We start from the raw sequence: 27777 nt of genomic DNA, 5'->3' as shown, positions 1-27777 counted from the left end.
GAAAAGACCTTCAAGTACTACACTGAGTTATACCAGCTGCAGCACAAGCCATTCACAAGATAAACATCAACAAATCCATTGATGTCATAGCTCACTTGGATGGAAGGTCACTGAGATAAGAACCAGAGAGGCAGGATCTTATGAGGTTATCTAGTTTAACCTCCCATCAAACATGAAAATAGTGATTCAATCAGTTTGAACACTTTTAACAAAGACTTTCAATTCACCTATTCTGAATGGCTTCAAATGTTATAAAATTATTTTACTAAAATATTTATTGAACACATACTAATAAAAATTCTGCTGACTTTCTTATGTTCTAAGACATTTAAGAAATCTGGGGCTTCCCTGGTGGCACAGTGGTTGAGAGTCCGCCTGCCGATGCAGGGGACGCGGGTTCGTGCCCCGGTCCGGGAAGATCCCACATGCCGCAGAGCGGCCGGGCTTGTGAGTCATGGCCGCCGAGCCTGCGCGTCCTGAGCCTGTGCTCCGCAACGGGAGAGGCCACAACAGTGAGAGGCCCGCGTACCGGAAAAAAAAAAAAAAAAAAAAAAAGAAATCTGCAAACATGTTACTATAGAAATACCTGTGTACAGTTGTGGCAGAAACTATTCACTACTGTCCAACAGCCATTCTTGGTTAACAGAACCCGATTAATCCTATGGATACCTGGCAGAGATCCCTTGATTCCCACGGAAGGCGCACCCCAAACCAACCCCAGATGATGAATCATTATTGTTCTAAATAAGCCACAGTTCCTTTTTCCCTTTGTCAGTGATTACTCTAAGGATGGGCATATGGCCCAATCTGAGCCAATGAATTTTGAATCACAGTCAACTGGGAGGGCTTTCTTTCCCAGAAAAAAAATGAAAGACTTGCGAGAAGTGTTTTGTTTCAACCCCGCTTCCTGCTTGATTGGTGTGCTCCCTGGAGTTATAGCAGCCATCTTAAGACCATAAAGAAATAACCCAGAGAATAAAAAGATAAAAGCTAAGATAGTAGGTAAAGTCCTGGATCCATGAAGACACCACTAAGCTGCTGAACCAGCCATATACCACCATTCTCGGCATTTCTCATTTAGTAAACAATATATGATCTTGTGGTTTAAGCCACCGTTGGTTGGTTTTCTGTTACCTGCAGCCAAATTCCTTCTAACCAATAAGATTCTATTCAAAAGACAAGCATCCTGTTCAAATCTTCCCCCAAAACAAAATCTACCATTTACTTTTTTTTTTTTGGCCACATGGCTTACGAGATCTTAATTCCTCAACCAGGGATGCAACCTGTGCCCTCAGCAGTGAAAGTGTGGAGTCCTACCATTGGACCACCAGGGAATTCCCCCAAATCTACTATTTATTGTGCAGTCTTATACCACCACTCACCTTTCCCCATGAATCTGAAAACTCCACGCTGTGCTATGTCATTTGCCATTGTATCCCAAATGATGTAACATGTTCACAAAATAATCATTGAATAAATGAGTTAGCAAACATTTTTAACTTTCATCAAAGTCAAATTCATGAATGCCAAGAATCTATCATGAGGCCTACATTTCTTCATCTCACCCAGAAGCATAACCTAAAAGACTATCTAATGTTTAATGAAATCCAGAGACCTTATGTACAGCATCCCTTTGATATAACAATCTTCAGGCTAAGACAAGAAAAGAGGTCAAGAGACCCTCACTGGCCAATGAACTCACCGCAATCATACTGAATAAGCCGCAGGTCAGGAAACTGGGTACGCATGTTACACACAATACGGTGCAAAGGACGAGCCCGGGGCCAGAGCTCACGAGCCAATTGCTCCTGGAAGGCTGCCTGACGTGGGGCCAGCCAAGGAGGTGGGTGGCAGGCGTGCAAGGAAGGGGGAGGTGCCTCCACAGGAGGCATGACAAAGATGAACCTGTAAAAAGAAGGCAAGCAGTATAAAATGTGGAACTCTGAATGGCCCCAGAAGTTAGCACCTTTACCAGCCCTAACCACTATATCCACTCAGAGGCCCCAAGACCCACTTCCCATTAGCACTTAGCCCTGCCAACCTCTCAATGATTTCTGACAGCTGGTCTAGTCGTTGCTGGGGAAACAGTACAGCCTGGCGGGCAGCCTCGGTATAAGTCCAAAAGGTGGGGTGGCTGGGGCCAGGAGAACGAGGGCCGATGGGGCTGGCAACAGGTTGGGGCAGGGTACACAAATCCAAGACTTCAGTCCCATACACGGGTGCCAGGGCCCCATGAGCCTCACTAAGTTGGAAAATCCGTTCCAGGCGTTCAGACCGCTGCTGCTTCCGCTTTTCCTCCAGAGAGTCCTGAGGATAAGAGGAGAAAAACATAGAAAAAGTGATCAGCGTCCTTACAGAAAATCTGGCAGTTCCTCCCAGAATTAAACATAATCTGTGGAAACAATAAGATTCAACAAAACACTCTTTTAGTTCTTCCAAATTGTCAATAATGGGAGTTATTCTTTTCCCAATGTTAAATGAAATAACTTCTCCGCAAAAGAAAACTGATCTTCCCTGTATGCTACCAAAGCAGATGCCTGAATATTCAAAATTAAGATCCATGTTTGACAAACTTATAGAATGGATGATTTGTGTGTTTTCCCATATAACACTTAAATCCAGAATATCCAAGTTAATTTATCTTCTTGCAGTAGATCCAAAACAATTATTAAAATCCCTCATCAAATCACTGACCAGGACACAGAGAGGCTAATCAAATCCATGGCAGGTTTTTCTCAAAGGTCAGACTGGAATGGGGTGGGATGGGAACAGCTAAGCAGACATCTAGGTAACCCCGAGAGAGAAAAGGGGAGCGCCCTGGCTGACAGGATAACTGTATGACTTTGACCCAATCCTTTCCCATCTTTGTGCTTCCAGTTTCACAGGCTATAAAACCACCTAACTCTTTTGTAGCACTTATCACACTTGTAGTTTTACATGTATAGGATTCTTTGATTAACATCTTCTACCCACTAAACTGTAAGCCCCTCACTGTAATCATCCAGTATCCAACTCAGTATCTGGAACAAAGTAGGCTCTCAATAAATATGTTATTAGAATGAACAAACAATGAAGGAGACTGGACCTTACAAGATGGTCCTGAAAAAAAGCAGTGTCCCAAATCTCCCTTCCTGACTGCTACCTTAAGCTTGAACTCTTGGCTCCTGGTGGTCTAAGTGAGGAAGGAAAGCATCCTAGCAGAGGGAAAAATCATTAAGGCCAGCTCTCATTAAGTAGCAGCAAAGGAGACAATATTTGCAAATCATCTACCCGAAAAAGGACTTGTATCCAGAATATATAAAGAACTCTTACAACTCAATAAAAAAAAGAAAAAGAATAAAATAACCCAATTTTAAAAGGGAAAGGATCTGAATCGACATTTCTTCAAAGAAGATATACAAATGGCTAACAACCACTGAAAAGATGCTCAACATCATTAGCCATCAGGAAAATGCAAATCAAAACCTTTACAAAAGGGACTTCCCTGGTGGTGCAGTGGATAAGACTCTACTCTGTGCTCCCAATACAGGGGGCCCAGGTTCGATCCCTGGTCAGGGAACTAGATCCCACATGCATACCTCAACTAAGAGTTCGCATGCCACAACTAAGGAGCCGGCGAGCTGCAACTGCAGTGCCCTGGAGCCGCAACTAAGAAGCCCCCATGCTGCAACTGAGACCCGGCGCAACCAAATAAATAAATATTTAAAAACCACAAGATACCACTTCAAACCCACTAGGATGGCTATAATCAAAAAAGACAAATAATAACAAGTTTTTGGCAAAGATATAGAGAACCTGGAACCCTCACAAGCGCTGGTGGAAATGTAAAATGGTACAGCCACTTTGGAAAACAGTTTTTCAGTTCCTCAAACAGTCAAACATAGTTACCATAACCCAGTTAATTCCACTCCTAAATTTACATCCAATATAACCGAAAACATGAAAAGATACAAAATCTTATACATGAATGTTCACAGCATTATTCATAACAGCCAAAAAGAAGAAACAAATCAAATGTCCCCCAATCAACTGATGAATAGATATATAAAATGTGGTATATTCATACAATGGCATATTATTCAACAATTTTTAAAAAATGAAGTACTGATATATATACATATATATATGTCAGTTATAGCACAACATGGATGAACCTCAAAAATACTAAGTAAAAGAAGCCAGTCACAAAAAACCGTATATTATATGACTCCATAAGTAAATCTACAGATACAAGTTACTTAGAGCTAGGAGGGACGGAAAGGTCAGGGATGATGGTTAAAGGTGTGGGGTTTCTTTTTAGGGTCATGAAAATGTTCTAAAGTTGATTATTGTCATGGTTGCATAACTCTGTGAATGTACTAAAAGCCAATGAATTGTACGGTTTAAATAGGTGAACTGTATGGTATGTGATTTATATCTCAAACTGTTTAAAGAAAAAGTATCAAGAAGCTGCTACCTACTTGCAGAGCAATGAAAATTTAACACAGACCATGGGGTTGCACCCTTGGGCTAGGATCTAGGCTCTCTTCTACTTCCAAAAAGCCAGACCAACCTGGCAGCATTAGAGAAAGACCAAAGGTGGGGGCAAGTGGCAAAATGGAGGGTGGGGGACGGGGGCCAAGAATACAAAGCAGCTCTATTATCAGAGTGATAAAAAGACAAGACGGCCTGGAAGGACTCACTAGATCTTTCTCATTATTAGGTCCTGGGTTACTTACTCTGAGTTGCAACTTTTATTTAACCAAATATATATACAACTATATATATAACAGAAAAAAATGGCTACCAGAAAGCTCATGACAGGACAGAGTTCTTTTTATTGCCCACTTAATCACCATGGAGGTAAAAAACTACAGCAAATGACCGTCAAAGTCAAACGCTCATGATCTTTAGGGAACTGTATTCTGTGGTGTCCTTTCTCCTCTAGAAGTTCAAATACTTAATGGTGACAGTTTTAGCAACTGAGAAAAATCCTCCTGTCTCTGAGGACTGCCTCTTGTGGGGAAGAAGAGAAAGCAATGGAGTCAGCACATCTGTGTTCTCACAAGTTGTATAAAATTTAAAACATCATTTAGTAGGCTAGGTTCATCTGTAAAATGGGGCAATTAGATGCCAACACTAACTCAAAAGAGTAAGCAAGAACCAAAGAGACCAAATGTAACAAGAAAGCCTTGAACACATCAGTGATTAATGGTTTTAAAAGCACATTATGTCCTCAATTACTCCTCTGTGAAAAGTAGGACATGGATTATTCTTCCCATTTTACAGATAAGAGTAAAGGCCCAGAGAAGGGTTTTGTCCAGTAACATTCAAGTATTAGGTCCACAAAACTAGGCTTTGTAATTTACCAAGATAAAGGTGACATTATTTTGTTCCATCCACTCTGTAGCAACACTCCAAAGAAATTCAATTTCCTGTTCCCTCTCCTTTGAGGCAGTAAAACTTACCAGATAGAAGGGGGAACGAGGTGGTGGTGGGGGCTGGCGTCGAGGTCGGGGACCACTGAACGAGGTAGCAGTGGAGGGAGGGCTGGGGGGACCAGAGCGTAATGTCAGTGTCTCAGGCTCATCCTTGGAAAAAGGCAGCCGGGATACCATGGTGACAGGCAAGGGAGTGGCACCAGTTGCCGAAACCACGAGGGAAGATGCCTGGGAAGCTGGGGACTGTGATGAGGCTGGGGCCAGTGCCAGAGTCTGAGCTGCCGCTGGGCCCAAAGTGGGCACCGGCACTGGGGCAGGGCTCAAGGTCAGTGTTTGCACTGAAGCTGGGGCCAAGAGTGAAGCAGATGACGACACTGTAGCCAAAGTCAGTGTGTGAGCTGGGGCCGGGCCCATTGGAGAAACTGGAGCCAGAGGGGTTGCTGGAGCCAAAGACAGCGTCTGAGATGGACACAGTGGTGGTCCTGGTGCCAAAGACAGTGTCTGGGCTGGAGCTGGTACTAGGGATGCTGCTGGAGTCAATGACAATGTCTGAGCTGGAAAAGAACCTTGGAGGTTCCCAGTTCCCAAAGAGAGTGTCTGAGATGGAGACGATCCGCCAAGAGTAGATGCTAAAGCTGGGGGTAAAGCCAGTGTCTGCGTAGAAGCCGGACTTGGGAGAGGTGATGGAACTGGGGCTGATACCATAGTTTGAGCTGATGACGGAGCCAACACAGGAGCTGAGGCTGGCACCAGTGAGGAAGCTGAGGCTAAAGGAGTTCCTGGAGTAGATGATGAAGCCAGAAGTGGAACCGAAGTCTGCGATGGAGCCAGGACAGGAGTAGGACCTAGTGATGGAGCCAGGACTGGAAGAGGAGCCAGAGAAGGAGCTGGAGAAGGAGCCAGGATTGCTGTCTGTGGAGCCACCATGGGAGCCAGAGAGGTGGCTAGAGCCTGAGATGCAGTAGGTGCTGGAGCCAAAAGGGAAGCCTGAGCTGGAGCTGGATTTGATGCTGCCGGAAAAGGACTGGCCAGAGCAGAAGCTGGCACCAGGACAGGTGAACATGCTGGGGCCACAGCTGAGTTCAACCCTGGAACATGTGAAGAGGCTGGAGCCAACAACAGAGGGTGACCAGGTGCCTGAGATGGGGACAGGGATGGAGTTGTGGCCAAACCTAGAGTCAAGGCTGACGCTGATGGAGAAGCCCCAACTGGTGCCAAAGAGGGAGGTCCAGGAGCCGCTGAGACAACAGGTGCCAGTGTTGGAGTCACATTAGTCAACAGAGCTGGGCCCGAAGCCGAAACAGGCAAGGAGGCTGAGATGGGGATGGTGAGTGGAGTTGAGGCTGGGGATGGAAGCGTTGTGCAGACAGAGATGGGGAGTGAAGATGACACTGGAACTGGGACTGTAGAAGACACAGGACTAGCAAGGGGAGAGGAGTTGGGAACTGGCATTGGAGAAGAGGCTGGCCCAGGGAGCGAGGATGGCATGGGGAGAGGAGAAGAGATGGTCAAGGGAGCAGCTCCGGGTGCTGAAGCTGTGGAGACAGAGGATAAGTTAGCCCCAAAATTCTTTTTTTTGCTCCATTACCCTGTCCTACCCCTTCCCTTACCCCCATGCTTCACCTGTTTCCCACAAGACCTTCACTCCCATACCATGAGATCAAAGATTCAAGGACTCTAACAATTTAACATTTCTTTTCCCTCCAAAGTTCCAACTTATGTATCTTGGAATTAGGCAAGGGCTCAGCAGACCATTTGGGGGCCTAATGCAAATCAGTATACTGATAACGAAAGGATCTACTGTGACTTAGAACCCCCCCGGGCCACCCTATCTCCATTCCTGGCAAAAATTTTTGGCCTCAGCCACCTGAACTCACCACTGACTTCAGGCGTAGGACTGTGGACCAGCTTGAGAAGTGGCCTCACCAGAGTGGACGTGGGTATGGGGGCCCGGGCAGTAGCCAGAGCAGGTGTGGGTAGCCGGCCAGGGGTTAATGTGGGGCGTGGAGTCAACACAGCTGGAAGCCCAGAGCTCGGAGGCCGGGGTGCTGGGGCCAATGGAGGAACAGGAGTCAGTCCATCCCGAGGGGCCTGTCTCACTACAATCTTCACCACGCCTGTATTATTCACCATGGTTGGTGGCACTGCAAGAGGAAGCTAGATTGAGGGGAAGGTAGAAAAGAAACAAGAGACCCAAAGGATGGAAGAAGTCCAAGGGCAGGAGAGGGTAGCAGACAGATATCAGAGATACTGGCAAAGGAAAACAACACTGAGGGAAGGTTAGACAGACAGTAGCCCAGGGCATGCCTGGAAGGACCAAGGCCAGCAGGGCTAAGTAAGTAGGAAGGCCAGAAGCCTCACCCTGGTTAGCAGCAAGCGGAAGGCTGAGGCCAGTGGGGGCAGGGGTGGTGCTGGGGGTCGAAGAAGGCAGCACAGAGACAGGGGTAGGGCCAGGGGTCGGGGCCACGGCCTGGATGAGGGCCACATGGGCAGGCTGGCTGATGAGGTGGTGCTGCCCCCCTGCTGACACCAGGTGCACCACATTCCCTGGGTTAAGGGAAGAGAGAAAGAAAGAAAGAAGCAGCTATCAGCCGGAGGAGGGCAGAGGCAAGAGAAGAGAGAAAGAACGAAGAGGGAATAACTTCTCCAGAATAAACTCATACCTATCTTGATCAAAAGACCCCGTCCAACCATTCCCCTTGGCCCCACCCACCAAAAGGTAGGGAAAGAAACATAAAGGCTGACATCTGAAAAGAGCCACAAAAACAAAGGGACAAAGAAGAGGAGGAAAAAGGCAGGACAGGGGGTGGGTTTTACCTACTTTGCAGCGGGCGGGGCTGCCCCACAGCAAGCTGGCGCACCTGCGCACCAGTCAAAGTCAGCTTGTTGCCCTGGATTTGGAAGGTGAGAGGTTTGCTTCCCCCTGTACTAGCCACTGGCCGTTGTGCCAGTGAGGCTAACTGCCCGATGCTGACCACTTCACCTGCTATGAATAAAGAAGAGGTTTAATGTACATGGGGCTCACTCTGCTCAACCTCACTTCACAGACCTTCATGAGGCACAAGTGTCCAGTTTCTCCAACCCTCCCCACCCTCAACTTGCCATGTTCCAGTAAGCTTAGCTTCCACCTACAGCCTTTGAGCTTTTGACATGCTACTCCTTCCAATCCCACCTGTTTGCTTTGCAATCTCCTTTACATCCTCTAACAGCTTTCCACCATACTGAGCTAATCACCAGCTGCATCCTCTACACTGCCCTTTTACCCCAAATAATTTTCTGCTACTAGGCACAAAATTTTATTCATCTATGGGTCATCTCCCCAACTAGAGACTGTGAACTACTTGAGGGCTCTTACTTGATTATGAATTACCAATGCCTGGCAAAATACCTAATATATGTTAGCTACCTAGAATTTGATACACTCATGGTCCCGAGCTTTTATTTTCCAGCTCCATGGCATATAGGCTTTCCTCCCATCTCAAGTCCTTCACCCTCACAGAGCCCTGGGAACTTACAGGGCAGGCGAGCTTGCATATCGGGAGACAGGATGAGGCGCTGTGGAGCAGGAGTAGGAGCTGGCACTGCCGTGGTGGGAGCCGTGGCTGTGGTGGTAGAGGTGGTAGTGACAGCAGCAGAAGGGAAGGTATAGCCTGGTGGCACTGTAAGGGGCTTCAATAGGCTGGAGGAGCCTGGGGGCGGGGCCGGGCTCAGGCGAACAGGAGCAGGTGGGGCCGGCTTTAAGGATAGGGTTGGCGTGGGAGGTCGTGAGGTCCCACTTAAGACCCCCAGAGGGGACGGCATCACTGTAAACACAAAGCAAACACCTGTCAGATATACCCTGACTAAAGCCTCAGCCTAGTCCTAGAAACCTCCACACATAATCCCTTGTAGCCCATCAAACACCACACCCCTGTCTCCAACCCAGCTCCTCAAATACTAATTTTCATTACTTCTCCCCCAATCTGAACAATCTGCCTGAAGTACACCCCAGCATCCTGGCTCCCTTGCAACTCACCCTGGGGGAGAGGCCCACCGTTTGGCTGCAGTGGGGGCAAAAGAACAGGGCCAGGAGGCCGGGATGCCGGAATGAGTGGGGGCCCAGAAGGCGAGGCCGACACCATCAGTGGTGCTGGCAGGACTGGGGGTGTTGGGCCAGGGGTGGGCTGGGCTGAGAGCTCAGGTCCTGGAGGGGGTCGGACTGGGACAGGGCCCAGGGGAGTCCGTGGACTGTTCACCACCACCACTGTCCGGCCTTCTTGCTTAGGCATTGGCTGCAGCATCCTACGAGGAAAAAACAAGGGGATGGGTAGGAAAGGAGGGAGAGTGAAGAGTAGGAAAAGAAATTAATATGGAAGATGAGGCAGAAAAACAGATTATAAAAGCAAAGAAGGAAAAGATAAGACCCAATGGAGAAAGAGGGAAAGAAATCCGATAACCAAAAAGCACAAAGCCAAAAAAAAAAAAAAAAAAAAAAAAAAAAAAGGACGAAGCAGAGAAAGGAGGGGAAAAAAAAAAATCAGTGACAAACACAAGGGCCTCTCCCAAAACCATCTTCTGGTTATTCTATCCCCTGATCCCTCCAAGTATTTTTCATCCATCCATATGAACATTCCAGCCTAGCCTCCAGCTCTTTCCTTTCCACCCCAATTCCCCCCAGCCAGCTGCAGCCACTTTTTTCTAGGAACCCACTTCCTTATTCCTCGGCCCTGGTACCTGTTGACCTTCATCTTGACTGGCTTGGGCCGGGGTGGGGGGTCAGGAGCAGTAGCCACCTCTAGCAGAACCCGGCGGGAAAGGCGGTGCTGGGGTAGAAATGTGTCAGCCTCATATCTAGAGACACGACCCTCCAGGCCAATGAGATCAAATCGACCCATGTCTATCCGCTGACATAAGAAGGAACACAAGAGCATAGTGTCAAAAGAGCCAATTTGGCAATGATTTCTTGGATATCACACCAAAAGCACAGACAACAAAAGAAAAAAACTGATAAATTAGACTGCACCAAAAGACACTATTAATAAAGTGAAAAGGCAACCCATAGACTAGGACCAAAATTATTTGCAAATCATGTATCTGGTAAGAGGCTAACATCCAGAACACACAAAGTCTTACAACTCAACAGAAAAACCAAACAATCCAATTTAAAAACTGGCAGGAATTTCCTGGAGGTCCAGTGGTTAGGAGTCTGCACTTTCACTGCTGAGGGCCCAGGTTTGAGCCCTGCTCAGGGAACTAAGAACCCACAGGCCCCACGGCGTGGCCAAAAAAAAAAAAAAAAATTGGCAAAGTTCTTGCACAGACATTTCTCCAGAGAAAATATATAATAAGCACATGAAAAGATGTTCAACATCACTAATCATTAGGGAAATCAAAATCAAAGTCACAATGAGATATCACCTCACCTACTGAGACAGCCGTTATCAAAAAAACAGAAAACAGGTTTGGCAATGATGTGGAGAACTCAGAACCTTTGCAAAATGATGGTAGGAATGTAAAATAGTGCAGCTGCTATGGAAAACAGTATAGCAGTTCCTCAAAAAATTAAAAATAAAATAATCATATGATCCAACAATTCCATTTCTGGGTATATATACCCAGAAGAATTGAAAGTAAGGACTTAAACACATATTTGTACACCTACGCTCACAGCAGCATTATTCACAGTAGCCAAAAGGTGGAAACAAATGCAGTGTCCACTGATGAACAGATAAACAAAACGTGGTATTTGTCTCTATGTATGTAAATGTATACATGTGCATACTCACATACATAGACACATACATGTATACACATACACAAATACATGTACAATAGAATATTACCCAACCTAAGGAAATCCTGACACATGCTTGAAGACATTCTACTAAGTAAATATGCCAGTCACAAAAGGACAAATACTATATGATCACACATACATGAAGTAACTAAAATATTAAGTTTATAGAGACAGAAAGTAGAATGGTGGCTGCCAGGTGCTGGGAATAGAGGGAAAATGGGGAGTTATTATTTAATGGGTATGGAGTTTCGGTTTAGAAAGATGAAAAAATTTCTGAAGATGGATGATAGTGATGGCTGTACAACTATGTGAATGTTCTTAGTGCCACTGTACCATATGCTTAGAAATGCTTAAAATATTTAAGCATTATTAATATGCCAGACAACTCTAAAAATATTAACACAATTCTCACAAACATACTGCAGAAGAGGCCTTATAACCCCAGTTTTGAAGGGCAAGCAAATTTAGGGTTAAAGGTTAATAATTAGCTTGCCCAAAGTGACACAGTTAGAAAACGATGAAACTGGAATAGTGCTGAGGTGACAGGGGAAGTAAGGATGCAAAAGGTCAGACTCCAGCTTAATGAAAAGAGGTGCAGGGTTGGGTAGGGCCAATAATCTTGGAGGCAACTGCTTACCTGCAGAGGGTGGACATCAGTGGCCCTTAGCACCAGAGAGGCGGTGCTGAAACAGATGCCTGGAGTGATGAAGGGGGAGGTAACGGGTCGAGGGTCAAACAGGTTTGGATGATTGCAGACTTTTCGCAGCTGCATCAAAATGTTGATGACGCTCATGAAATGGCCCGTGGCTAGTGTCTCCTTAGTTCTGGAAGAAAGGAGAAATAAATGGGACATCTTGATAGTCACCTCCGCTCCACTGTAGGGTCCCAGGCCCACCCTCAGTCCTCCCTTACGTGGTCTGTGCCATGAAGTCATCATAGAGACAGCGCTGGCGCTTGGAGAGCCGGCAGCGGATAACATGCTCATATTTTTTGGGCATCTGCTTCTCAACATCCACCTTAACTCGGCGCAGCAAAAAAGGCCGCAAAACCTAAAAGCAAATAAGCAGGAGGCTGACAGAAGAACAGCGGGCACTATGCCCCAGCCTAGACCCTCTACCTGGGTCTTGGCCTGATGACCAGCAGAGCACTGGCTTAGCCCATCAGTAGACACTCATAGAGCCATGCAGCATGCCGGGAACCAATCACACCAAGGTGAATCAGATGCAAGCCCTCGTCTCAAGGAATTTACTATAATGAAAGAGACGAACATAAAGATAATACCACAACACAAGAAGTGATAAAGAACGCACTGAGGACAGAGCAACTAACTAAGCAGAAGGGATGAGTCAAACTACAGTTCCAAGGAGTAACTGTAAATTTACAAGATTGTGAAAGTAAATCCAGCTAAGAAGCTGAGAACAAATCTGTGGCACTGACAGCAGCATAGAAAACCAAAGGCAAATCAGAGATCTCAGAAGATACAATCTGATGTGACACAGTCATCAAGTTGACATGGAAGAAGTGAAAAAAGAGAAAATAAAGAGGTATAGTTTCACTAAATCTAGTGTGGTAATCATTTCATGATGTATATAAGTCAAATCATTATCTTGTACACCTTAAACTTATACAATAAAATAGGAACAAATAATATTAAAAATATTTTAAAATTTTAAAAAGGAGGAAGTATAGAGCTTCCCTGGTGGCGCAGTGGTTTAGAGTCGCCTGCCGATGCAGGGGACACGGGTTCGTGCCCCGGTCTGGGAAGATCCCACATGCCGTGGAGCAGCTAGGCCCATGAGCCATGGCAGCTGAGCCTGCATGTCCGGAGCTTGTGCTCCGCAACGGGAGAGGCCACAACAGTGAGAGGCCCGCGTACCGCCAAAAAAAAAAAAAAAAAAAAAAGTAAGGAAGACTTCTTGGTTTCTACTGATAGTTTGATTTACCAAAATAATGGTGATTAACCAAAATGGAGAATAATAGGCTATAGGGCTTGAGATGTTTGGCTTATAACAGAGTGAGTTCAAGAGGAACTGTCTGGCAGTGTAGGCGACAGCTGCCAAGGCAGGGCTGAGCCCCAGGGGCTAAAGAGAGAGGTAAGTGCCCCTTGCATTCCAAAAATGTCAGGCTGAAGGCACCAAGCTGAGAGGGAAATTTTTATTGTTTTCTGTATAAAAATGTCGATCAGATAGGGATCAAAGGGGTTGGGGGCAGATAACAAAAATAAAAAAGTAAAATTTTTTAAAAAGAGGAACTTTCAATTAAAGACATTATCAGAAATTTAAATACAGGTTGAGTAGTCTAGAGAGTCAAGGAATTATATAAATCAGTATGCCAATGAGATAAGTAAACTGGGTGACAAAAAAAAAGTAAAGATCAGAATGCTGAGAGATGTTAAAGCTGGACACTGGACAAAGGAAGAGAAGCCAGAGAAGACCAAAAATAAAAAAAAATTTTAAATAAAAGAAGAAAAGAAGAAGAGAACACAACAAAAATATGTAGTTGTGGAAAGTCAGGTAAAGAGAAACCCAAGCCAGGAACTTATCAGCATTATCATTCTACTCAAGGAATAAAAACAGAAATGCTACCATTAAAGAAAAGAAGCAGAATGATGACTAAGATGAGGTCACTCAATCTGGCAATGAGATAGTCACTGCAACACTGCAGCTTGACAACTGGGTAAATTCAGCCTAGCACTGACTTCCCTCTTCCTAAGGGTTTTCTGGGTATTGCCCTTAGTTCCCTGCCATTCCCAATGCCCCTGACAAACTGGTACAGGCCCTACCTTGTGAAGGCGTTTGACTAGACCTTCATTGTACTCTTGGCTGCCCTCAATCATGCCAGTTAGGGGATTAGAGAACCATTCTTTGAACTCGCGATGAGACTGGAAGACATGGGGCATCAAAAAGTGCATCAAGGACCACAGTTCCATGAGGCTGTTCTGCAAGGGTGTTCCTGTCAGGAGCAGGCGTCTCTGGCTGCAAAGAGACAGGGGAGGATGGTCAGCAAAGTCCCAACTGTCCAAGCATCCCACCCGTCAGGCCAAGTCAACCCTCCGATGAATCTCAGACATCTCCATCTCCACCTGTTGAAGTTGAGCAATGACTGCCAGCGCTGAGACTTGAAGTTCTTGATGTTCTGAGCCTCATCCAGAATGAGATAGCGCCAGTTCTTGCGGCGGAAGGCCTGGTGGTCCTGCAGCACCAGCTTGTAAGATGTGATACACACATGGAAGGCATTAGGCTTGGTCCAGCCCTGCAGTATCAGGAGAAAGGAGCAGAAAGTGGGGTGAAAAGAGCGAGCAAAAAGAAGACATCCTAAGATCTTCAAGGGACAGCAATCAGGTTGGGAGAAAGGAGTAAAGTCCCAGGAGCAGAATGGGGTAACAGAAAGGGAAGGGAAAGGAACTCATTTGAGGAAAGGGCCTAAAAGTATAGGAAACATCAATAGGGGAAGGGAGCAATCACATGGGGAAGCAAACCTGCCGCTTGAGCTTCCTCTCTTTCTGGGCTCCATAGTAAGTAAGGATTTTAAAGCTGGGGCACCAACGTTTCAGCTCCATCTCCCAGTTCAACATCACGCTGGTGGGGACAATGATCAAATGGGGACCCCAGTTACCTGTTTAGCAAAAGAATGAGAAATGTACAACACAGTGACCACAGTTAATAATATGGTATTGCACATGTGAAATTGCTAAGAGTAAATCTTAAAAGTTTTCATCACAGGAAAAAACAAAATGTTTTGTAACTATGTATGACGATAGACGTTAACTAATCTTACTACGATGATCGTTCTGCACTGTATACACATACCAAATCATTTTGTTGTACGTCTGAAATATAGTGTTAAATGTTAATTATACCTCAGTTTTAAAAAATAAAGGAAGATTCGGAGAGAGCTGGGGCAGAGGAATTTTAAAAAAGATGAGAGACGGTAAGGAAATACAAACTTTGGGGTTCTGGAACTCAGGTATAAAACCCTGACAATTCTGTCCTAATGGCCCTTCCTAAGAATCCTAGCACCATAATACAAATGAACTTATTTACAAAACAGAAACAGACCTACAGACACAGAAAACAAAATTATGGTTACCCAAAGGCAGAGGGAAGAAGAGATAAATTAGGAGTATGACATTGACAGATACACACTACTACATGTAAAACAGATAAAGAATTTGCTACATAGCACAGGGAATTATATTCAATATCTTACAATAACCTAAAAGGAAAAGAATCTGAAAAAGAACATATACATACATACGTATAACCAAATCACTTTGCTGTACCCCCTGAAACTAACCGAAAATTGTAAATCAACTAAGTCAAAATTTGGGGGGGAGGGGGGGAATCCTAGTGCCTACAATGACCTCTCTATACAGTTACTGACCAGAGTCAATGAAGCTACTTAGCAGCAAGAGACTTTCACCATGCTACAGCTGAAGTCATTAAATAAGCTTCCCAGGAAATTGGCCAAGGGAGACCCAAGAAGAAGGGCCCGGCCCTAGTTACCTTTCTCACAGGCCAAGTGGGCAAGCAGGGAAATGGTCTGGATCGTCTTGCCTAGCCCCATCTCATCAGCAAGAATGCCATTAAGCTTCTTCTCATACATAGTAACCAGCCAGTCCAGCCCAATGTGTTGGTACTCCCGGAGCTGGCCCCGTAGGAGCAGGGGGATGGGTGTCTTCACCTAGTAGGTAGGAAGAGAGGTAACACAATGGAATTGCGGAATCTGTCACTGATGAATAGGAGAGTCAAGATATGAGAAAGCAGGGGCTTCCCTGGTGGCACAGTGGTTAAGAATCCGCCTGCCAATGTAGGGGACACAGGTTCGACCCCTGGTCCGGGAAGGTCCCACATGCCGAGGAGCAACGAAACCCGTGTGCCACAACTACTGAGCCTGCACTCTAGAGCCCGCCAGCCACAACTACTGAAGCCCACATGCCTAGAGCCCATGCTCCACAACAAGAGAAGCCACCACAATGAGAAGCCTGCACACCACAGCGAAGAGTAGCCCCCACTCGCCGCAACAAGAGAAAGCCTGCATGCAGCAATGAAGACCCTAGGCAGCCAAAAATAAATAAATTTATTTATTTAAAAAAAAAAAAAGATATGAGAAAGCAGAAGCTTGGGCCTGAAAATACCTGGGTAGTGGCCAAGGTGTAACCCTTGGGCTGGAGACTTTCAGCTGCTGCAGCGATGTCAGTAATTTCCTTCTTAGGGCCTAGAGTGGTGGTGGGCCCTGGGGTGGGAGGTCCACTGCCCCCATCTGCCTCACTCTGCTCTTCGTCCCTGGCAAGCAAGTACTCCACCCCAAAGTCATCATCTTCCTCCTCTTCCTCATCTGCTTGGCTCTGTGATTGGGACTCCTCAGATTCCTCAGACTCAGATTCCTCCGATTCCGAACTCCCGCTTGTTTCTTCCTCTTCTGAATGCTCATCTTCCTCATCCTCGCTCTGTTCCTCAGCAGAGTCTAAAGCACAAGATCAAGGCTTAGTGTTCACCATACCTACTCCTCCAGTCTCGCCCTCCCCAGCTCTTGCTTCACGACCACACATTCACCTGACTGACTGCTACTATCCTCTTGAGTAGCCTCTTCAGCTTCTGTGCCCCCCTCTGGTTCACAGTCAGAGCTGTTAGCCTCAACTTCATCTTCATCTTCCTCTTCACTACTCCCAGAACCTGGGGCAGAGGCATCAGAGGCATAGGCTCCTGCATACTGCTGCAGTAGCTCCTCCACAGACAGCTCACCTGGAAGAGAAGTGAAGGATAAGCCTTTACGTGCTTCATGGGGAAGAAGGGGAGGTCTGAGTGGTGCCAGTCCATTTTACCTCAGCTTCTACAGACACTGCTAGGCCCAGGTCTGAGGGGAGGCAAAAGAGTTTACTTTCAGCAGCAGCTATTTTCAGTCAAGCCCCATAACATGGGCTAGAACTGTGGATGGCACTGCCTTCCATTGGGAAGGATGGTATCAATCTGAGGAACCTCCCCTTTAAGGTTCAGATCAAACATGGCCACTATCCTCTTCCAATAGTTCTTCCCTCCACTCAGCTCTCACATCACTTTGTTCAAACTTCCATCATAACCAATCATGATTTTCTACTTATAACCACCTATAAATCTGTCTCTGTCATTAGATTTGGAGTATCTCCAGGAGTGATAAAAGTGTCTTATTCATTTCTTTATCTCTGGCATTCTGCACAGAGACACCAAGTGGATACTCAATAAAATGTCTGGTGTCACCTTCTCGAGCCAACTCGCTCAGCTCCATGGCATGATCCACCTCCCCTTCCAACTGCTCCTCAGCTGCTATGGTATCCTCTTCATCCTCCGCTAGGAAAGAGAATGAACCAAGATCAATGGGGACAGAGGCTCAGAACACAGTCCAAGTGGAAGAGGTGAGAAAGCCTGAAATATAAGGTCCAGACAATTCAAGGGGTAAGAGGCAACAGGACTGAGAACAGGCCTGACCTTCATCTTCATTGGCAGCAAACTCTTCATCATCCTCATCTGGATGCCAAGGCTGTTTGTTGCGCTGTGTGACAGAGGAGGGTGGGGGCTTTACCTGTTTGGCAGAGGATGAAAAAGGAGAAGGCCTATGGTTAGAGCAGCAAGAGAAAGACACAACGTTGAATAAGATGTCACAGAATAGTCTCTCTGTCCCACTGAGTGACAGTTGCCACTGACACAGTCCCAGGGCAAGGATACAATCAAGGGTTTTCAATTTCAGTACCAGCTACCAAATCCTGGCCCCACTGCCCGGGGGAGGACCTGTGAAAGTGCTAGAAGAGAAACACAGGACCCCAACACCAACACCATGCACTCGGACACATGGAAAAACAGAAAGCTTAGGTCCAGAAGAGACTTCAAGGTTACCATCTCAGCTCCAAACCTACAAACCAGCAAGTGAGTATTAGGGCCATTTCACAGAAGCGACAAGGCCCAAAGTAAGGTTTTTTTTCAAGCTCACACAGCAATTCTAAGAGTACAGTACACTCTTCCACGCATCAGAAATCTGCCCATTTCAGACTGCCCCAAACCCAGGTTCTTTCCTATCCAACCTCAAATGAGAGCCCAAGTGCTCAGACCAGGGAGGACTCCTAAAAATCACAACCAACCTTATAGACTGGAAGAACTCAGTCCTTAAGGCTCTCCCTCTGCTCCCACTCTGAACCCACCTTCTATATCCCCTTCTGCCCATACCTTCAACATCTGAGAGGACTCTTCTTCACCACCTTCTTCAGGCCCATCTCGGGTGTCACTATCACGAGATGAGGGGGTTCTTGAGGGGCTGGAAGGCCCTCCTAGCAGCTGAGGGGGGAGGGAACGGAGCAGCTCTTCCAGTGGCAGTTCTCCCTCACGTCGAAGTAGCTCAATCTCACGCCTCTGGGTCTCTGCATCATTGCCTTCCTGTTGTTCTTCAACCTCAATCGTCTCCTCATCATCTTCTTCCTCCTCCTCTTGGGGTTGGAAGTCCCCATCTATAGCAGGAGAACAAGGTCACAAAGTCCACGGGGCCCTGCAAGCCACAGGGTGGGTTTTCAGCTCTGGAAAGGGTACATGAGGAAGAGTAACAGAGCTAAAGAGGACACACACCTTCATCATCCATCCGGGAAACTGGGGGTGGAGGACTAGAGGCAGCCGAGGAAGAGCCAAGGCAAGGGGAGGAACCAGCTTTGCTGGAGGTTAATGGCTGGTTGAGGCTCTGAGACAGAAGGTCTGAGTACTTTTCAGTTTGCCCCACGATGAAGTCCAGGTGCAGGTCCAGGGCTTTTTTCCGCTTTTCCTCAAGCCGGGACTGTTGTTTGAATTGCACCACCTGACACAAGCATGAAATGGAGGAATCACCAAGACAATCTTTTACTCATGTATTCTTACTCAACATTTAGGGAAGCCTCCTCTATGCTAGGCCCTGGGCTGGCTTTTCAGGAGGGAAGAGCTAAATGACCTTAAGGGTGCTTCTGAGGAAAGCAGAAAGGAAGCACAGGATAGAGAAGAGCCAGCTTAGTCTCAGGCAGTGGGGAAAGACTTACAAATGTATCTGGAGCTGAATCTTAAAGATTAAGTAGGTGTTCCCTAAGTGAAGATGAGGAAAAAGCATCCCCTGCAGCAGAAAAAGCATGTGTAAATGGCCACGGACATACAAAAGAATGTTTGAAGTGGAAAGAAGAAAAGGAACTGGCAGAATACAAGAATGAAAATATAGACAGAATCCAGGTAATACTTAAGAAACAATTACAGAGACTTCCCTGGTGGTCCAGTGGTAAAGAATCCCTCTTACAATGCAGAGGAGATGGGTTCAATCCCTGGTCGGGGAACTAAGATCTCACATGCCATGGCTCAACTAAGTCCACGTACCATGACTACTGAGCTCGCACGCCTCAATGAGAGAGCCCACTTGCTGCAAACTACAGAGCCCATGTGCCCTGGAGCCCGGGCGCCACAACCAGAGAGAGAAAACCCACACGTCACAAGTAGAGAGAAGCCCACACACCACAACTAGAAAGTAGCCTATGCACCACAACGAAGACCCTGACACAGCCCAAAAAGATAAAAGAAAATAAAATAACATTTTTTTAAAAAAGAAACAATTACAACTTGATAAATGAGAACAATTCAGTTAACGAGAACTCTGATGGTTAAGCAGGTAAATGTCACACACATGAAAAAGCATGCTGAATGGGCTGCAAAAGACAGATGGCCAGGGCTTCCCTGGTGGCGCAGTGGTTGAGAATCCGCCTGCCGATGCAGGGGACGCGGGTTCGTGCCCCGGTCCGGGAAGATCCCACATGCTGTGGAGCGGCTGAGCCCGTGAGCCATGGCCGCTGAGCCTGCGCGTCCGGAGCCTGTGCTCCGCAATGGGAGAGGCCACAACAGTGAGAGGCCCGCGTACCCCCCAAAAAATAAAAAATAAATAAAAGACAGATGGCCAAGGAGAGTCAAGAAGTCCTATTAGCAATCTCCAAATGCAGGGCCCATATTTTTCCACTGTACTTCTCTCTTCCTCGTAGAACTCAATGCTTGAAAGGTTCAGCACACAACAGAAATGTCATCAGAGTTGCATAAAATAATTATCCACTCTCTCGAGGAGAAGTTTTGAGCATTCATGCTACCCACCAGTCAACCCCAAGGCATTTCCCTTTCCCAATCTCTGCTGCCTACCTTCTCCACATTGCTCCAAAACTGCCTAACATCCTTGGCCATGGTGGAGGCGATTCGGCGCAGCTTGGCCTGCTCCTCCCTCCGGGCCCGTTCCTCTTTCTGCCGCTGCTCCTCGTGGTGCCGGATCACCATTCGCACCACCTGTGGGAATGAGGTGAAAACACTCCAAGGCCAGACCCTTGGCCCATCCCCAAGTCAAGGGGAAAGAGAAAAGTAAAAGCCAAGAAACCTGGGAAGTCAGAGCTGGCCTCTTGAGACTAGAAGCATTTACAAGCACTGTACACCATTATGTTTGGTTCCCTTCCAACCAACCTACCCGTCAAGAAAAAGCAAACCTGAAAACAAAATGGAAGGTAGTAGGTCCAGTTGAGGACATACCTTACGGGCGACACCCCGTTTCCAACGGCGCTCCTGAGCAAAGTCGGCAGAGAGCCACTGCATCTCCTCACATAGATAGTCCCAGTGGCCCTTGGGGCGGGGAGGCTCGGGCACTTTAGGCAGTCTCTTCAGTGACCAGAAACCCTCCTTCCGCAGCTCAGCAATCCGAGTCTCAATCTCAGCCTCCTAATGAGGAAGAGCTAGGTCAATCAAGTTACTTGGCATATACTTCACCTCATGACCATGGCTGAATCCCTGAGCTCTGACTACATACAGGCACTGACTGGACTGAGTGTTATATGCTTGTCTTGAGCCCACATACCAATCCTACGAATTGATATTATATGCTCTTCAGGTGAGCAAAAAAAAGATCAGGGAGATTGAGTAATTTACTTGAGATTACACAGATAGGAGGTGATAAGTACTGGGAATTAAAAATAGATCTGACTCCACACACCAGATTTCATGTTTTTTCCATTTTTTCACACTCCATACCTTATGAATATAGGCAAAACTTAGGAAAACATATCCAAGGGAAGCTTCCCAGAGAACAAGGAAAGCATGCTTCCTTACTGACTCTAGATACAGTGAAGGGACCTTCACTTACGCAGAATTCTACTTACGCAAGAGTATGTTAGTACTTAGAAATATGCTATAAAATCCAATTTACATAATCCTGTTTGTTTTTAAAAAATATTATTTTTATAAAAATGTACTTTTTTGTGGAAAATACTGAACAGTTATACACAAAAAGATTAACAGTGGTTAGTATTACAAATAGATAACACTGTTTCTACACCGATTATATCTCATAAAAAGAAAAATGAAAGCGCCTGAAATTTTTATTTAACAGAGGTGACTTATAAACTCAGGACAACTGCCCTCATTATTTTTGTCCTCTCCTGACAAAAACTAAATGAAAGGAACTAACAGCCACAGATGAGACAAGGAACTAAATGGCCTGATGGTCACCAAGGAAACACCAAGAAAGACATGGATATTAGACCAAGTTCGAGCATGCATCCAGATTCATCTGTAGTGCTTTTTAAGACAGTGGTGGACCCCATGCCTAGAGTTTTAAATGGGTAGGTAGAAGAAGGGTACAAAGAATTTGCATTTCTAATAAGTTCCTAGGTAATGCTGATGTTGCTGGCCCAGAGACAACATTTACCTCTGGCAAGTTTAACAGAGACTACAGGAGAAAAAGGTGAAGCAGAAACCAGTAAATCTTCGGAGGCTTATAGCTTACAAAGCACTTTTGTGTCTATTTTCTCCTTTAACTTAAACCTTTTAACAGCCTATTCACTACTACACCATCCCTATTTAAAAAAAAAAAGAAAATGAGGCTCAGAGTTCAAGCAACTTGCTCAAGATCAAAGCAGAGCCTGTATTGTAAATCAAAGATAAGGGAAGAAATGTAAAATACCCATGGGACATAGGAGTTCAGGGAAGAAGACTCCCAAGAAGCCTCATGGGCCTTCCCAATACGTACATGCTTGGCCTGCTCTGCAATCTCAGCATGGCTCTTCTCCCACTTTGGGCCCTTGTTAGCCAGGTCAGTGGCCTGGGGTAAGCTGAGCCCCTCCAGGGGCACTGTGGCACCATCTGGGGGCCCTGGAGGTCCATCCAAAGAGGAATCTTGAGCTATATGCTGGGGGGAGATGCCACCTGCCCCACTAGAGGCTGGGGAACTGGATGAGGCAGGGGACACAGGATTGCTGCCTGTCATGCCGTCCGACACCATCTAGAAAAGAGAGAAATGATAGATAAGATGAATGCTTAAGAGCACTCTACCATGGGTTTAAAGTATATTACTTCATTCTATCTCCACAAGAAAAAGCTCTGGAGTAAGGTATCAACCTCATTTTTATAAACACAACATTTGGGATAAAGTTTTAATAAGGTACTCAAGATGGCAAAGCCAAGTTTCCAGTAAACACTTGGCATGCAAGAGGAATTAGAGCCTGACATTTACACAATTCCCAAATTAAAGACTACTACTATAGTACATGACTCCAAATTTTAATGATCTTTTCAGAACCTCAATGATTTCACTCACATAAACAACTCCCTATTTTTCCCTCCTTTTCACAGCAAGTATGGCAGATTCACCCATGCGAATAAATCTGAGCTACCGCCAAATTCAAAAAGCATCAAAAAGTCCAAGATCACCTAAACCTCTTTATGTTCATCACCAGTCTCGGTAGTTTCCTTTACTGGAGAGGTAGGGGGGGAAAGGGAGGATTGGTCACTGTTCCCAAACATCCACCTATTACAAGGTACCGCATAAGCAATAAGTAGAGAACAAAGTCCTACTTAAATGTGGATAGTGAGGGAACTCATGAAATTCACTCTGGCACACAAGCCTCACAGTGTGCCACTCAAATTCCTACCTCAACTAAATGAAGAAAGACATTATGTCGCATAATTTCCCAGCTGCTCAGAAAAATAATATCAAACTCATAACCATCAAAAGCCTACTGTACAGGAAACCTAGGTCTGTCCAGTTTTTTAAAAGTCACGATTTTCTTCTCCTACCTCCAGCACTCCCTCAGTATGAGAAAAGAATGAATACTACACACCATCCATAAGGCTTACCTCGTTCCAGTTCCAAAAGACACCAAGCTATTCTCAAAGTATGCAGTCTTAAAAGCACTTTGTCACAAACCCCATTTCCAACCTGGCTTAATTCAACTTTTTTCAGGTAATGAGGAATTTCCATGCTCTTAGAGATCAACATTACACTAATGTCAAGTAGAATATGAGTATCCAACAGGCTTGACAGCCCACCTGAGCATCAAAGATTCTCCAAATTCAGCTACCCAGTTAGCTAGGATCATGGAAACACGGCTAAGACATGCCACATTTCTTCTGCCTCAAAGCCAGCAGCCCACAAAGCAGAAGCAGAGAAGGAACCCTCCCCACTTTCAAACCTGTGTTTGCAAGATTGGGAGCTGAGGGTGAGCAGGGGAGGGGCTGCTCTGCATGGTCCCACTCCCAGGCTCCTCTTTGGATGCCTGAAGAACGACTGGGTCGTTGTCACCACTGCTGCTGGCCGAGGGGCTGGCGTCCGGCTGCAGGGCATGCTGGGAGCTGGCCTCATTCTGGGCCACCGGCCACCGGGACCCGCCTTCCAGGGCCCGGGGCCCACTAGGGCGTCCCAGCCTCCACTCAGGTTCACCGGCCTCTGGAGCACCTAAAGTAGGGTAAAAAGAGTAGAAATGGGATTTACAAAGATTAAAGAATCTTCTTAAAAAAAACAGGGATAACACTAACAAATAAAGATAACCAAACGCAGTGATTATAGCTTACGTTTCTTGAGCATCTATTATGTGTCAAATACTTTACTGAGTACTTACTTGATGTGTTCTATAATCCTCACATCTACCTTATAAACCAGATACTTTTCATGCTATGATAAATGCTTATTTAGCTCCTTCTATATACCAAAAACAGAGCTATGCAGAAAAGACCGCTGACATCATCGTAGCTTACATTCTAATATTTCCTCTATTTTATAAGTTAGGAAATCAGAATACAAAGAGACCAAAAGACTTGCATAAGGTCACAGCAAGGAAGTAGGAGGAGGAGGACAAACCTAGACAGTCTGATGCCAAAACCAAGAGAACATGCTACTCTCCTTGGTAGAGTCAGGGTGATCAGATCTTTCTCTCTCCATAGTCCCAGATCTGTTGTTGCACCACAATCATTATCTCAAACATCTTTCCCATTAGCATCAACACATGAAATGGTATTTGAGCCCTCACCTGTGTGAGCTGAGACCACACCCCCTGTGAAAGTCTGTACTTCCACGGTGCCGCCGTACTGAGGGGAATCACGCCTGAAACAGGGAGGAAAACAGCAGTGAGGAACTAATCCACATTTACCAACACCCATCAAAGCCTTCTTAACACCAACTTTTGAGGCTTTTACATATACCCAAATCAGTTCAAAGGCGGAAGAGGATTACAGTAGTGAAAAAAAAAAAATCACATTTCAGAAAAATAAAAACCAACCATGTTTTGTGAAAACAGAATTCCCTAGTAACATGAGATTCTGGCTGGGGAGGAGAAGCAGGAAAGTGAAGCCCCCCAAACAAGTTTAAAAAGCTTAAGGGTAAAAGGCTCCAACTTCTGAATGGAGGACAAACTAACAAAGCCGAAAAAGCTGTCACATCCAGAAACTCAAAAGGTGCTGGCTGCCTGGCAGCCGGCTCTCCTTTCCAGTGAAGGCTAAACATAGGAGGATCCACCCTTCCTCAGGGCAGGCCCTGCGACTCCTATACCTGCGCCATATGACACTTCCCCAAACACCAGAACTAGAGCAGGAGACCTCAGAGGAGCAGATGTAAGGAAGCCCAAACAGCAAAGAACCATACCCCGGAAATAGGGTAAACCCACACAAGGCCCGGAAGTGTTTCCCCAGTGTTTAAGGAAATTCTTTAACCACGGTGCAGCCTTCGATTTACTCCACCTTCCACAACAGTCACTGGAATCGAGCTAACCAGAATCCAAGCTTGAACTCTCGACCCCCAGCTTCATTACCGTCTCCCAACCCGTCCCCACAGCCTGACCCAGCGTGACCCCTGACCTCTGCCCCAACTTGCCACTAGCCCTAAGATAGTCCCGCCCCCTCCTAGACTCCCACCCCACCCAACGTGCGCGACTGGGGGAGGGGCCCGCGCGTGCGCGCCTGGAGGCGGAGAGAGCCGGCTGCGCGCACCGCCCGGGGGCTCCCGCCAGAACCCAAACCCACGCACCCAAGGGTCGCAGGACTAGGAAGCCTCTCATCCCTGCCCGTCAGGGAGCCCCCACCACCAGACCGCGAAAGGCTGAGATAAGGAAGGGCTCGTGCCGCCAGGTCCTGACTCCTGACTGGATATGGTGGGCGCGGGCCCCGACTACTCGTCCCACGCCCCCCTTCCTCTTCCCGCGCGCCCCTTAGGGGGGACTGGGGTTGGTAGGCGGGCAGGAGCGCACCTGGGTCCGTCCTCTCAGGGCTCGCTCGCTCGCTCAGGCACGCGTGCGCAGACGGGCGGGAGGGGAGAGGAGACGCGCCCGGGCGCAGAGCCGGCCGGCCTGACCCCCTCAGCCTGTCTCTATGGGCGCGCGCCGACAGCCTCGCGTACCGGCCCCGGGGCCCCGGCCGAAGGTGCGCGCGCAGCACCCCGGGAAGGTGGGAGGGGAGGCGGTGGCGGAAAGATGCGCGCGCAGTCACCCGTAAGGGGAGGGGGAGCTGTGGGGCGTCCGCCATCTTGTCTCCCTCTCCTTACCTGCGTCCTCGGGGGCGTGCGCACCACCCCCCCTCCCGCCGAGGAGGGGGGAGGGCCCCCTCTTGGCCGCCGCCTTCGCGGCCTTTAAATTCCCCTGGGGCCCGCGGTTACTGCCACCGCCTTGCTTCCACTGCTTCTTCTCGCGGCACAGAGATGCGGGCGGTGGGTGGGAAAAATGGGAGACGCTACTCGCAGCGAACCGCCACCGCCGCTTCCGAGGCCTCACCAAAATGGCCGCCGCCGTCTCGGCCGCCACCACCAACACCACCGCCACCACCACAGCTCACTATCGCTACCGCCGGCGCGGCCCGTCGTCTCGCGAGAGACAGTAACTGGAGGTTCGGGGAGCGGAGAGGTTCGCGTGCTAGCGTAGGGCGCTGTCCGAAGCGCAAGGCAGTCTGGGAGTTGTAGTCCGCCCGGAGGCTCGGCGCTTGCCCCGCGGCAGAAAGCTTTTACCCTCCACCACGGAACCTGCTGCTGGGGCTGCTTTGCGGCTGCCAGCTCGGATCGATCCACCCCACTTTTTTTTTTAATAGATCACCCAGAAAGCTGAAGCAATTTCTCAGGTACTTTAAGCAGGTTAGCAGTGGAACCTGGGCCTCTGGATTCCCACGACAGTCCACTTACGTAGAGCTGCTTCGTTTTACGCAAGGGTGGTATTCCCAGTAACTCCTAAGCACTTATGCCATCTGTTAGCCAACTTTTTAGGTTAAGAACCCCTTTGAGAATATGATACCCTCACCCCGGAATAGAATAATAATAATAACAGATACTTTCTATTGAGGCCACTTTGTGCACTGATTGTCTCTTTTAATCCCAGCAGTGCTCCATTTTACAAATGATTTGAGGCTCATAGATTAACCAGTGAGAGTCCAGAGCGAAGATTCATAACCAAGCAGTCAAAGTCACAAGGATACAAACACTCACAAAATTTACCACCTAAAGCCCACCCTAGGAGCCAGGTATCGAATCCCAGATAAAGCTCTTATTCAGCTCCTCTTCATCCGCTCAGTTGAGCTCTTCCCCATTCTACTCAAAGAGTTGATTCTCTCTCTGTGTCGTTGATTTGAAGTCCTGTTTTTGTTACAGCAAAGACCAGGGGTTGAAAACTCAAAAACCTAGGAGGACCAGGAAGGTAGTGTAAATAAAGCAAAGAGGCAAAATACATCAGATTCAGCCACAGTGTGTCAGTTTGCTACCTCTGTTCTATGCTGGAGCCTCAGGGCACACAGAAGCATCCAGGATGTATTGTTTGATTGGAAAAGTGGGTAAGTGCCCATCCATTTAGGCCCAGTTCAAAATCTTTCTTTCCAGGCCAAGCTTACATATTTCTGAGACTCCATAGAACCACACTGAGCTCCCAAGAGATCTCACATTTCTTGGCCTTCCCATATACTTTTTTATCCTTTTTCAATATTTTTCCTTCAGAATTTAGCCCAAGGGCCACACCCCCCAGATGATCTCTCTTGACTACTTAGGCTGGTTTAATACCCCTTCTGGCTCCCATAGCCTCCTGGGCTTCATAAAGAACTGATTGCATTGTATCTGGATTCATGGTCCGTCCACCCCACGCCCCAAACTGTTGTTAACCCCTTGAGGGTAAAGACATGGTTTATACCTGACAATTCACTATGCCAGTCTCAGAAAGATTATTCAGGAAATTTACTAGTATTATCAAACCTTATGAAACAGAAGTAACTGGTATTGGATATGTGAGCTCAAACTCAAGTCTAAAGTCTGTCTTCCATTTTCGTTGACTATAACCCTGGTCCAGCC

At 46.9% G+C, this 27777-nt stretch overlaps 1 protein-coding gene and 1 non-coding gene across 5 annotated transcripts in view; both read right to left on the bottom strand.

Annotated features, from left to right (window-relative positions):
- SRCAP (Snf2 related CREBBP activator protein) overlaps positions 1 to 26372 on the bottom strand; it is a 32914-nt gene extending 6542 nt beyond the window's left edge. Inside the window, exons 1-27 of one of the 4 annotated variants that reach the window (XM_067013561.1) lie at positions 26002 to 26372; positions 24497 to 24570; positions 23663 to 23925; positions 22222 to 22473; positions 20730 to 20915; positions 20352 to 20492; positions 18786 to 19008; positions 18393 to 18670; positions 17661 to 17754; positions 17433 to 17522; positions 16752 to 16940; positions 16334 to 16662; positions 15702 to 15879; positions 14675 to 14811; positions 14279 to 14448; positions 13979 to 14171; positions 12109 to 12245; positions 11834 to 12020; positions 10134 to 10303; positions 9436 to 9701; positions 8936 to 9223; positions 8242 to 8406; positions 7782 to 7967; positions 7298 to 7564; positions 5448 to 6955; positions 2042 to 2307; positions 1703 to 1905 (exon numbers count right to left, since the gene is read on the bottom strand). In XM_067013561.1, coding sequence (XP_066869662.1) covers positions 1703 to 1905; positions 2042 to 2307; positions 5448 to 6955; positions 7298 to 7564; positions 7782 to 7967; positions 8242 to 8406; positions 8936 to 9223; positions 9436 to 9701; positions 10134 to 10303; positions 11834 to 12020; positions 12109 to 12245; positions 13979 to 14171; positions 14279 to 14448; positions 14675 to 14811; positions 15702 to 15879; positions 16334 to 16662; positions 16752 to 16940; positions 17433 to 17522; positions 17661 to 17754; positions 18393 to 18670; positions 18786 to 19008; positions 20352 to 20492; positions 20730 to 20915; positions 22222 to 22473; positions 23663 to 23716 — 6157 coding nt within the window. In that variant the 5' untranslated portion in view covers positions 23717 to 23925; positions 24497 to 24570; positions 26002 to 26372. Of the gene's footprint in view, positions 1 to 1702; positions 1906 to 2041; positions 2308 to 5447; positions 6956 to 7297; positions 7565 to 7781; positions 7968 to 8241; positions 8407 to 8935; positions 9224 to 9435; positions 9702 to 10133; positions 10304 to 11833; positions 12021 to 12108; positions 12246 to 13978; positions 14172 to 14278; positions 14449 to 14674; positions 14812 to 15701; positions 15880 to 16333; positions 16663 to 16751; positions 16941 to 17432; positions 17523 to 17660; positions 17755 to 18392; positions 18671 to 18785; positions 19009 to 20351; positions 20493 to 20729; positions 20916 to 22221; positions 22474 to 23662; positions 23926 to 24496; positions 24571 to 25708; positions 25892 to 26001 lie in introns of those variants that run through there. The other 3 variants (XM_059036168.2, XM_059036165.2, XM_059036164.2) reach the window with 3 other exon arrangements.
- Positions 17845 to 17975, bottom strand: LOC131741893 (small nucleolar RNA SNORA30/SNORA37 family). Its single transcript, XR_009331248.1, has one exon. It is a non-coding gene; the product is annotated as a small nucleolar RNA SNORA30/SNORA37 family (small nucleolar RNA).
- Positions 26373 to 27777: the final 1405 nt, after the last annotated feature.

This window comes from Kogia breviceps, chromosome 14 (genome assembly GCF_026419965.1).
Source record: "Kogia breviceps isolate mKogBre1 chromosome 14, mKogBre1 haplotype 1, whole genome shotgun sequence".
NCBI classification, from domain to species: Eukaryota; Metazoa; Chordata; class Mammalia; order Artiodactyla; family Physeteridae; genus Kogia; species Kogia breviceps.
Note: the sequence above shows the minus strand (reverse complement) of the source record. Positions and strands in the feature narration are given on the sequence as shown.